Source organism: Pagrus major, chromosome 16, assembly GCF_040436345.1.
Source record: "Pagrus major chromosome 16, Pma_NU_1.0".
Classification (NCBI taxonomy): domain Eukaryota; kingdom Metazoa; phylum Chordata; class Actinopteri; order Spariformes; family Sparidae; genus Pagrus; species Pagrus major.
This window is the reverse complement of record NC_133230.1, coordinates 7,917,211-7,929,649: the sequence shown is the minus strand read 5'-3', so window position 1 is coordinate 7,929,649 and position 12,439 is coordinate 7,917,211. Positions and strand designations below refer to the sequence as shown.

Here is a 12,439-nt window from a genome sequence, read left to right as displayed (position 1 = left end):
AGAAGGTATTTCTCATGATGAATATATAATAAAAGAAATACAAAGACACTGACTCTTCATTATTCGCTGTTTTATTAAATGATAGTTCATAGATGAAGTTTCTCTTGGAGTGAAACTGATCATATTCAGCTTGAAAGTAAAGAAGATGAAGAAGAATATGCAGAAGATCAGTATTAGACAGCAACATGCAGACTGAAACACTGAGCAGAGAGCTGTGAAACCTGCAGAAACATGTGAACAGAGGAGATCTGTAGCTTCATCAAGATCTCTATCAAAGCAGCAGCATCATCTCCAGACAGGAAGTGTTGCTGAAGCTCTACTCTGAGCAGCGCTCAGGCTCCAGGCTTTGAGTGACAGGGCTCTGTCCATTCAGACTGGCCTCACAGCTCACTGAGCCCGCCTTCCTCCACTGGTCTGCAGAGAGGCTCAGGGTGCTGCTCCAGCCGTAGTGGCCGTCCGTCCCCAGGACCTCTGAACTGTGAGACACCCCTGAGGAGCTGCTGCTGCCCCCCACCTTCCAGCCCAGCCTCCAGGTGGAGGGGAAGCCCCCGCTGGACAGACACACCAGTGTGGCACTGCCCTGCTGCAGCTCCTCTCTGGAGGGGGGGAGGACGGTCAGGGTGGGCCGCACCACACCCACTGGAGGAGAGAGAGGGGGGAGGAGAGGGGGAGAGAAGACAAAGTCATGAGAGTGAAGGCTTGGTAATAAAGACACATGACAAACTGCTCATTTCTTATATTTGATCAGATCAAACAGAATAAGTTGTGCTGCTGTTGCTCTCATACATCATTCAGTATCAGACCATCAGACACATGATTCAAGTGGAAATGCAACTAAAAAGGTTCACTGATGATGATTATTGACGACATCTTCATGTGTGTTTCATAATGTGTGACAGTGAATAACTCATCCCTGTGATGATTTTCTTGTTTAAACTGACAGAGCTGAAACACTCATGTGAACACAGTTCAAACCTTTGTCATCTGTCTCTTTCACTTCCTTTTAACCACATGTAGAATGAATGAAGCGTGAACGCAAAGATAAGCTGCATTTACTGATAAAATACTATTTGTGTTTAAAATCAGCTTTTTACATCTAAAAACTGTTTAAATGTTCAGAATAAAAACATTGCAATAAAATTAAACTATTGAAGTTGTGTCTTGAGCATTAGAGGTTTTACTTTAAGGTTGATATTAAACATTTTTAAGCAAAGAACAATTCAAAGTGATCATAAAGAACAGAAAATTAAAAAAGAGGAGATTTATTTTGTGCCTTGTAAAATTAAATGGTATGCAATTACCACAAAATATTGATATCTGCCAAGTTTTCTCTCAGATTTTGATCAGCTTCATGAAATAATAATAATTATCAACAACATCCAAACACCTCACTTGATCAGAATCTCAATCAATACTTGATAAAAGTTATATTTGCCATTTGTTGTATAAAATAAAATCTCTGGTACTTACAGTCAACGATGAGTTTGGTTCCTCCACCAAAAGTCCACCACAGTGATACAAACTCATTAAGTGGCCGTACAAAAACCTCCTGCACTGTGAACAAGCATCTATCCACTGAAAACACCCTCTGCTTTTCATATTAACACAGAAAAATTCATATTTGTTGAAACTACAAAGATTGTTCAATGTTATGGATTGAAAATATTGTTTAAATGAAGATTATTTCTTTCATTTTTCTTGACATTTCTACTCCTGACAGAGAAACGATCACAGTCTCCTTGTAACAAACTCATTTTTCACAGTTTATATCAGTTGATACATGGTTAAATTAACATGATGCTATTTAAATAATCATAATTTACTGATAACTCATATTAAACAGATATTAAATATGTTATTTATCTACAGTAAACCCTGTGAGTAAATGAAAGGCAGTCAAACAGACATATCATACCAACCACAGTGGACACAAACTCATCCTTAAATCCTCAACTGCACTTCTAATATAAATATTTTCCTCTGTTCCATTAAGATCATAGATGGTGTAAATCCAAGCAGTATTTCTCCTGATTTTGTGTCCTACGTTGCCTTCAGTGTGTTGAGAGCAGAGAAATCATTTCCATAGAGAGGAGGCTTTGCATGGTCAGCTGATCCTCCAGTGAACTGAGAAGGTTTATAGTCCTGTGAGTTCAACACTGCAGGACTCAGATCTGTCAGTCAACACAGCAGAAAGCACAACCACCATGACTCTCATCACCATCCTCATCTGGACGCTGGCCTGCTGCTGTTTTACAGGTTGGTTCACTCAGCAACATTTCAGACATGATGTGCTGCCTTTTCTCTCATTTATTTCTGCTGATAAATCAATGATTTGTTTTTGTGTGCAGGATGCAGCGGTCAGGTGACTGTGACTCAGCCTCCAGTAGTGACATTTACTCCAGGATCCACTGTCACTCTCACCTGTAAGACAAACCCAGCTGTTTACAATAATAATCGTCTGTCCTGGTATCAACAGAAATCTGGACAGACTCCAAAGCTCATAATAAAATATGTGAGCACACGTGCATCAGGAACACCAGCTCGGTTTAGTGGCAGTGGAAGCAGCTCTGACTTCACTTTGACCATCAGTGGAGTTCGGACTGAAGATGCAGCAGTTTATTACTGTCAGAGTTACCACAGTGGTGGAGTGTTTACACAGTGATTTTCCGTCGTACAAAAACCTCCCTCAGTCAGACATCAGAGACACTGAGCTGTTACAGCAGGAACCGACTGCAGCTGCTGAAGAGGAAGAGACTCTGACACAGACCACTGAACACAGAGCTGACAGGAACCTCACCAAGCACACAATACTTATTAATAATTTAACACTGTTATGATAACTAACATCGCACAATGTCCATTTTCACCTTACATTTTCAAGATATGAAATAAGCTAAATATATGAAAAGTGTATCACATATAAATCCAAATATACAAACCCCTGTTACATAACTTTAAGATTATACATTCAAATTTTCAGAAGTGTGCTGACTGATATCACTCTTATATTAGTCCAGAAACACTGAACTGAAAACTGAACTTAAATGGAAAATAAATTGACGATGTAATGAGGTGCAGGTGGAGAGATAGGTGTAGAAGCTCAGGTGAGGAGAATGAGGTGAAGAAACAGGAGAACAGGAAAGGAGCTGATTGGCTGGTGAAAACACTGGGAACAGGGCAGAGCTAACGAGGCTGAAGCAGGGCAGGTGTGGAGGGAAAAGCAGGCCGGGGAGGAGCACAGGAACACAGGAGGGAAACAAAGTGCAGACAGACCACAAACATCCAGAAAACACAATCATCCCGACAGAAATGTCAGGGCCACGACAGCTTTAGAGGTGTTGATGGTCAGATTTACTTACCTATAGGGACATGCCACCTGTTTTCACATGTTATCAGTCTTTGTGTTAACCTAAGCTAAGCTGAAGTTGGCCAGCAGGGGGTGATATAGACCTGTTAATGAGGACAAAGTCATGTGAGATTATAAAGATGTGAAATGCAGGATGTTTAAAATGAGGAGAAGAAATGTAAAACAGCTCAAAGTCAAAATTTTCTAGATGGACTTTAAACTGTTGAATGATCCTCAAGATGATGAGCTGTCACTCCACCTCACCTCCTCTTTTTCTGTTTCACATGAACAGGTGTGTGTTTGCCTTCTTAAATATACTTTGCATGATTTGAATGCATCACTGCTCCTCAGAGTTTAAGTTCTTATGTCACAGAGAGTCTGAACTGTTTTCATGCACTCACACTGAAAACTGCATCAGGATGATGTCGCCAATAACTCTGATTGTCATGTTGGGTTTTCTGAGTCAGGGTGAGAGATTTTGAAAACGTTTGGTGCAAATTCAGTTTGTTCCTTCCACTTAATTGTTGTTTAACTTGTTTAATTCTTATTCACAAGATTTGTCATTTCTCATTTCAGAGTCTTCTGCAAACAATTTCCTGACTCAGGCTGACAAATCCAAGTCTGTTAGTCTTGGAGGGACTGTGACCATCAGCGCCACAGGGAGTTCAAATATTGGTAGCACTCTCGATTGGTACCTTCAGAAACCTGGACAGGCTCCCAAACTCCTGATATACGGTTCATCAACTCGCTTCTCTGGAACTCCGTCTCGATTCAGTGGCAGTAGATCTGGTTCTCAATACACTCTGACCATCAGTGGGGTTCAGGTTGAAGATGTAGGAGATTACTACTGTCTGGGCAACCATGGTGGAGCGTTCACACAGTGATTCAGAGCCGTACAAAAACCTCCTTCAGTTTGACTGAAGTGAAAACGGCCTGCTGCAGGTGCAGAGGGTTGGTGAAGAGACTGTGATGAGGAGAACTGGTCCAGTGAACACAAGAGTCATCAAGCAGAACCACAATGAATCTAAATAAAGCTGAAACAGACTCACAGACACTCTTCCATATACAGTTTTAAACTTCAGTGTCTCTGCACAATGTTGATGCCAAAATGCAATATCAGCCAAACTTCTAATGAAAACAAAGAATATATACATCATATAAATGACCTCAAAATGTCTTGTTTTATCACATTATTGTGCAATATTTAATAGAGTATGTCATGTTATATCTACATGATGAATCCAAAGTGTTTCATTCTCCACAGAGAGGAGTATCAGCTGAAGTTATGAAACCATTTTATTTCTTATGACTCTTCACAAGATAAAAGACCAAACACTTCATAAAGTTATTGATCACTTCAAGCTTTATTAGCAGAAACATCAGTCATCATCATGACAGTTATTAAGCACACTCACATCTAGCTGCTGAGCTACACACATCACTCTCTAAGCTATTGTTGTCCAACACTTTACAGCAGTGTTGTTCTCTGTCACACAAAGCTTTAGTTTCCTCTACAAACATTCAAACTCAGATTGATCACAGCAGCAGGTGTGTTCCTCCTGCTCTTCCCACACACAGCTCCTGTCCTGGGCTTCAGACAGCCCCTCTAGGCCTTACACTGGCTCCTGTGGATGGACTGGGTCTGGCTGTGGCCATGATGGAGGACCTTGCAGTTGTACAGCTCTCCTCCCATCCAGCGCTCCTGGCTCAGGCTCAGGGTGCTGCTGCTGCTGTAGCGTCCGCTGCTCTCCACCTCTGAGCTGCTCAGGACCCCCTCTGTCACCTCAGTACCGTCCACCTCCCAGCGCACCGCGGCTCCCTGAGGAGAGTAGCCGGTCAGCAGGCAGGCCAGCGTGGCCGAGCCCCCGGAGAGCTGCTCAGAGGAGGGGGGAAGCAGAGAGACGGAGGGCCTGACCATGGGGCCAGCTGGAGGGGAGAGCAGAGACACACAAGGAGCAGATTAACTTCCACTGCAGGACAGACAGCTGGACATGAGACACTGATGATACATGACAGAGGTTAACAGTACTGTGGATGAGCTGTGTGCAAGATACTGTGATCAGACAGAGGAGAGGAGGTGACACATGGAGGAAATGAGGGTTTAACAAATAAAACTAAGTGATAAACGTTGATGTCATTTTGACTTTTAAAACAATTCATCTTCTACTGTGACACTCAGCATGAATCAATAAGAATTAGACAATAAAATGCAACATGACTTTGGTGTAAATCTAATTCAACATTTTACTGAAATCTTCATATCTGCTTCATATTGTTTGACAATAAATAATTCATCCCTTCAGTGATTTTCATGTTTAAAAATGTAACATCTGTACACAGTTAAAGACTTTGTCATCTGTCTGTTTCACTTCCTTTTCACCACTTTAAACTAACGAGCTGTGAACACAAACTACAGCTTTACTGGATGTTTATGAAAACTCACTTATAAATACAACGGCATCAACGTTAGATTTTATATCAAACAATTGTTGAATTTTACAAATTAAAAAATAAACAACGTATTTTTTCTGAGTGTTAGAAAGCTGCTGAGAGAAATGTTACAACCAAAGTTTGCTAAAAAACATATATTTATTGCAAAAATAAGAAAAGAAAAGTCGAGGTCTTTGTCAAATATTATACCACATTATCTATAATACTGAAAGAATATTAATATCAGCACAAAGGTTTCCAAACTGTTATCAGACCAGCTCAATTTATACAAAAAAATATCCACAACATGTAAATTATACAGAATAAATTCTTGTTTTATCACATTCTGACACAAAACTTTGTCTAATATTTTTAATGTTGCAGAAATAATAAAATCTGTGGTACTTACAGTGAATGATGAGTTTGGTTCCTCCACCAAAAGTCCACCACAGTGATACAAACTCATTAAGTGGCCGTACAAAAACCTCCTGCACTGTGAACAAGCATCTATCCACTGAAAACACTCTCTGCTTTTCATATTAACACAGAAATATTCATATTTGTTGAATCTACAAACATTGTTCAATGTTATGGATTGAAAATATTGTTTAAATGAAGATTATTTCATTCATTTTTCTTGACTTTTCTACTCCTGACAGAGAAACGATTACAGTCTCCTTGTAACAAACTCATTTCTTCACAGTTTATATCAGTTGATACATGGTTAAATTAACATGATGCTTTTTAAATAATCATAATTTACTGATAACTCATAAAAAACAGATATTAAATATGTTGTTTTTCTACAGTAAACCCTGTGAGTAAATGAAAGGCAGACAAACAGACATATCATACCAACCACAGTGGACACAAACTCATCCTTAAATCCTCAACTGCACTTCTAATATAAATATTTTCCTCTGTTCCATTAAGATCATAGATGGTGTAAATCCAAGCAGTATTTCTCCTGATTTTGTGTCCCACGTTGCCTTCAGTGTGTTGAGAGCAGAGAAATCATTTCCATAGAGAGGAGGCTTTGCATGGTCAGCTGATCCTCCAGTGAACTGAGAAGGTTTATAGTCCTGTGAGTTCAACACTGCAGGACTCAGATCTGTCAGTCAACACAGCAGAAAGCACAACCACCATGACTCTCATCACCATCCTCATCTGGACGCTGGCCTGCTGCTGTTTTACAGGTTGGTTCACTCAGCAACATTTCAGACATGATGTGCTGCCTTTTCTCTCATTTATTTCTGCTGATAAATCAATGATTTGTTTTTGTGTGCAGGATGCAGCGGTCAGGTGACTGTGACTCAGCCTCCAGTAGTGACATCTGCTCCAGGATCAACTGTCACTCTCACCTGTAAGACAAACCCAGCTGTTCACAATGGTAATCATCTGTTCTGGTATCAACAGAAATCTGGACAGACTCCAAAGCTCATAATAAGATATGTGAGCACACGTGAATCAGGAACACCAGCTCGGTTTAGTGGCAGTGGAAGCAGCTCTGACTTCACTTTGACCATCAGTGGAGTTCAGACTGAAGATGCAGCAGTTTATTACTGTAAGAGTCTCCATTATATCAGCAGTGTGGATGTGTTCACACAGTGATTTATCGTCGTACAAAAACCTCCCTCAGTCAGACTGCAGAGACACTGAGCTGTTACAGCAGGAACCGACTGCAGCTGCTGAAGAGGAAGAGACTCTGACACAGACCACTGAACACAGAGCTGACAGGAACCTCACCAAGCACACAATACTTATTAATAATTTAACACTGTTATGATAACTAACATCCCACAATGTCCATTTTCACCTCACATTTTCAAGATATGAAATAAGCAAAATATAGGAAAAGCCTATCACATATAAATCCAAATATACAAAACCCTGTTACATGACTTTAAAATTAAACATTCAACATTTTCTGAAGTTTGCTTATTCGCTTTCTTGCTGACTGATATGACTCTTATATTAGTCCATTAGCAATTGGTGAGCTCAGGTTAGCATGAAGGCTGAAAGTCAGGGGACACAGGTTGCTTGGCTCGATCCAATTGTTAGAAAATCCACATTTACATTGAAATTACCTAATATAAAAACACAAAAACCCTGACACAGGAACAGGCAGACAACTCCTCAAACACTAAACTGAAAACTTGACTCAAATGGAAAAATAACTGACTATGTAATGAGGTGCAGGTGGAGAGATAGGTGGAGAAGCTCAGGTGAGGAGAATGAGGTGAAGAAACAGGAGAACAGGAAAGGAGCTGATTGGCTGGTGAAAACACTGGGAACAGGGCAGAGCTAACGAGGCTGAAGCAGGGCAGGTGTGGAGGGAAAAGCAGGCCGGGGAGGAGCACAGGAACACAGGAGGGAAACAAAGTGCAGACAGACCACAAACATCCAGAAAACACAATGAAAGCAGACAGAAATGTCAGGACCACGACAGCTTTAGAGGTGTTGATGGTCAGATTTACTTACCTATAGGGACATACCAGCTGTTTTCACATGTTATCAGTCTTTGTGTTAAGCTAAGCTAAGCTGAAGTGTGCCAGCAGGGGGTGATATAGACCTGTTAATGAGGACAAAGTCATGTGAGATCATAAAGATGTGAAATGCAGGATGTTTAAAATGTGGAGAAGAAATGTAAAACAGCTCAAAGTCTAAATTTTCTAGATGGACTTTAAACTGTCCAATGATCCTCAAGATGATGAGCTGTCACTCCACCTCACCTCCTCTTTTTCTGTTTCACATGAACAGGTGTGTGTTTGCCTTCTTAAATATATTTTTGCATGATTTGAATGCATCACTGCTCCTCAGAGTTTAAGTTCTTATGTCACAGAGAGTCTGAACTGTTTTCATGCACTCACACTGAAAACTGCATCAGGACGATGTCGCCAATAACTCTGATTGTCATGTTGGGTTTTCTGAGTCAGGGTGAGAGATTTTGAAAATGTTTGGTGGAAATTCAGTTTGTTCCTTCCACTTAATTTTTGTTTAACTTTTTTAAATTTTTATTCACAAGATTTCTCATTTCTCATTTCAGAGTCTTCTGCAAACGATTTTGTGACTCAGGCTGACAAATCCAAGTCTGTTAATCTTGGAGGGACTGTGACCATCAGCGCCACAGGGAGTTCAAATATTGGTGCTGATTTGAGTTGGTACCTTCAGAAACCTGGACAGGCTCCCAAACTCCTGATATACAAGTCATCAACTCTAAACTCTGGAACTCCGTCTCGATTCAGTGGCAGCTATTCTGGTTCTGACTACACTCTGACCATCAGTGGGGTTCAGGCTGAAGATCTAGGAGATTACTACTGTCTGGGTGCTGGTTCAACGTTCACACAGTGATTCAGAGCCGTACAAAAACCTCCTTCAGTTTGACTGAAGTGAAAACGGCCTGTTGCAGGTGCAGAGGGTTGGTGAATAGACTGTGATGAGGAGAACTGGTCCAGTGAACACAAGAGTCATCAAGCAGAACCACAATGAATCTAAATAAAGCTGAAACAGACTCACAGACACTCTTCCATATACAGTTTTAAACTCTGAGTTCCTGTCAGTTCATTCAGTTTCTTCATAAATAAGCTGTGAAAGTTCGATTCTTGTTGGACTATAACCAGTGATGTCAAAAGATCATTTCTGATAGCGATACAAAACAGTCTGAAATAACAACAGTCCATGTAGGAACACATTTAGTGTTTCATTCTTCATACTCTTCATTTTATTAATCCAAATGATTTCATTTTCAAAATGTATGATTTTATGTTTAATTGTCAGAAAGAAATTGAAAAAACAAGTAACTTCCTGGACCATTAAGCATGCAATAATATCAGTTATCATACTGAGATGATCAAGAAGGTATTTTTCATGATGAATATATAATAAAAGAAATACAAAGACACTGACTCTTTATTATTCACTGTTTTATTAAATGATAGTTCATAGATGAAGTTTCTCTTGGAGTGAAACTGATCATATTCAGTTTGAAAGTAAAGAAGATGAAGAAGAATATGCAGAAGATCAGTATTAGACAGCAACATGCAGACTGAAACACTGAGCAGAGAGCTGTGAAACCTGCAGAAACATGTGAACAGAGGAGATCTGTAGCTTCATCAAGATCTCTATCAAAGCAGCAGCATCATCTCCAGACAGGAAGTGTTGCTGAAGCTCTACTCTGAGCAGCGCTCAGGCTCCAGGCTTTGAGTGACAGGGCTCTGTCCATTCAGACTGGCCTCACAGCTCACTGAGCCCGCCTTCCTCCACTGGTCTGCAGAGAGGCTCAGGGTGCTGCTCCAGCCGTAGTGGCCGTCCGTCCCCAGGACCTCTGAGCTGTGTGACACCCCTGAGGAGCTGCTGCTGCCCCCCACCTTCCAGCCCAGCCTCCAGGTGGAGGGGAAGCCCCCGCTGGACAGACACACCAGTGTGGCACTGCCCTGCTGCAGCTCCTCTCTGGAGGGGGGGAGGACGGTCAGGGTGGGCCGCACCACACCCACTGGAGGAGAGAGAGCGGGGAGGAGAGGGGGAGAGAAGACAAAGTCATGAGAGTGAAGGCTTGGTAATAAAGACACATGACAAACTGCTCATTTCTTATATTTGATCAGGTCAAACAGAATAAGTTGTGCTGCTGTTGCTCTCATACATCACTCAGTATCAGACCATCAGACACATGATTCAAGTGGAAATGCAACTAAAAAGGTTCACTGATGATGATTATTGACGACATCTTCATGTGTGTTTCATAATGTGTGACAGTGAATAACTCATCCCTGTGATGATTTTCTTCTGTTGAAACTGACAGAGCTGAAACACTCATGTGAACACAGTTCAAACCTTTGTCATCTGTCTCTTTCACTTCCTTTTAACCACATGTAGAATGAATGAAGCGTGAACACAAAGATAAGCTGCATTTACCGATAAAATCATAATTGTGTTCAACATGATTCAGATTTTAAATCTAAAAACTTTTTAAAAGTTAAACATGAATGAATTAAAATAAACTATTGATGCTGTGTTTTGAGCATTTTTTGTTTGTCTTCACAAAACGTTCATTTGGATTATTTTTAAGCAGAAACTAATTCAAAGTAATGACAAAGGAGAATATAAAACATAGCTGAGCAGTTTTATGTTCCTTAAAATTATACTGAACACTGAATACATTTTGATTTCAGCAAACTTGTGCCTCAGACTGAGAGATCAGCCTCACTTCAGATAAAAATAAACATTTTCAATAATACACAAACATTAAACTTGATCAGAATCTTGTTAAATATTTGATAAAAGTTATATTTGCTACATGTTGTATGAAATCAAATCTTTGATACTTACAGTCAACGATGAGTTTGGTTCCTCCACCAAAAGTCCACCACAGTGATACAAACTCATTAAGTGGCCGTACAAAAACCTCCTGCACTGTGAACAAGCATCTATCCGCTGAAAATACTCTCTGCTTTTCATATTAACACAGAAATATTAATATTTGTTGAATCTATAAAGATTGTTCAATGTTATGTTTTGAAAATATTGAATAAATAAGAATCATTTCTTTCATTTTTCTTGACTTTTCTACTCCTGACAGAGAAACGATCACAGTCTCCTTGAAACAAACTCATTTCTTCACAGTTTATATCAGTTGATACATGGTTAAATTAACATGATGCTTTTTAAATAATCATAATTTACTGATAACTCATATTAAACAGATATTAAATATGTTGTTTATCTACAGTAAACCCTGGGAGTAATTGAAAGGCAGACAAACAGACATATCATACCAACCACAGTGGACACAAACTCATCCTTAAATCCTCAACTGCACTTCTAATATAAATATTTTCCTCTGTTCCATTAAGATCATAGATGGTGTAAATCCAAGCAGTATTTCTCCTGATTTTGTGTCCCACGTTGCCTTCAGTGTGTTGAGAGCAGAGAAATCATTTCCATAGAGAGGAGGCTTTGCATGGTCAGCTGATCCTCCAGTGAACTGAGAAGGTTTATAGTCCTGTGAGTTCAACACTGCAGGACTCAGATCTGTCAGTCAACACAGCAGAAAGCACAACCACCATGACTCTCATCACCATCCTCATCTGGACGCTGGCCTGCTGCTGTTTTACAGGTTGGTTCACTCAGCAACATTTCAGACATGATGTGCTGCCTTTTCTCTCATTTATTTCTGCTGATAAATCAATGATTTGTTTTTGTGTGCAGGATGCAGCGGTCAGGTGACTGTGACTCAGCCTCCAGTAGTGACATCTGCTCCAGGATCCACTGTCACTCTCACCTGTAAGACAAATCCAGCTGTTTACAGATGGTCTGATACTGTTCAGGGTATGTACTGGTATCAACAGAAATCTGGACAGTCTCCAAAGCTCCTAATAACACTTGTGAGCCAACGTATATCAGGAACACCAGCTCGGTTCAGTGGCAGTGGAAGAAGCTCTGACTTCACTTTGACCATCAGTGGAGTTCAGACTGAAGATGCAGCAGTTTATTACTGTCAGAGTTACCATGAAATCAGCAGTGCTGCTGTGTTCACACAGTGATTTGTCGTCGTACAAAAACCTCCCTCAGTCAGACTGCAGAGACACTGAGCTGTTACAGCAGGAACCGACTGCAGCTGCTGAAGAGGAAGAGACTCTGTCACAGACCACTGAACACAGAGCTGAC

General features: G+C 40.5%; 1 protein-coding gene and 2 gene segments (V, D, J or C); all 3 read right to left on the bottom strand.

The window, feature by feature from the left end:
- Positions 1-55: 55 nt before the first annotated feature.
- On the bottom strand, positions 56-2,227 carry LOC141010247 (Ig lambda chain C region-like). The segment is given in 3 exon segments: positions 56-639; positions 1,471-1,588; positions 2,219-2,227. Coding segments are annotated over 3 exon segments (450 nt in total).
- Positions 2,228-4,691: 2,464 nt separating this feature from the next.
- LOC141010473 (Ig lambda-1 chain C region-like) lies at positions 4,692-11,195 on the bottom strand. The segment is given in 2 exon segments: positions 4,692-5,272; positions 11,102-11,195. A coding segment is annotated over 1 exon segment (312 nt).
- LOC141010469 (immunoglobulin lambda-1 light chain-like) overlaps positions 9,685-12,439 on the bottom strand; it is a 49,150-nt gene continuing 46,395 nt past the window's right edge. Inside the window, exon 4 of the mRNA XM_073483452.1 lies at positions 9,685-10,268. Coding sequence (XP_073339553.1) covers positions 9,946-10,268 — 323 coding nt within the window. The 3' untranslated portion in view covers positions 9,685-9,945. The remainder of the gene's footprint in view (positions 10,269-12,439) is intronic.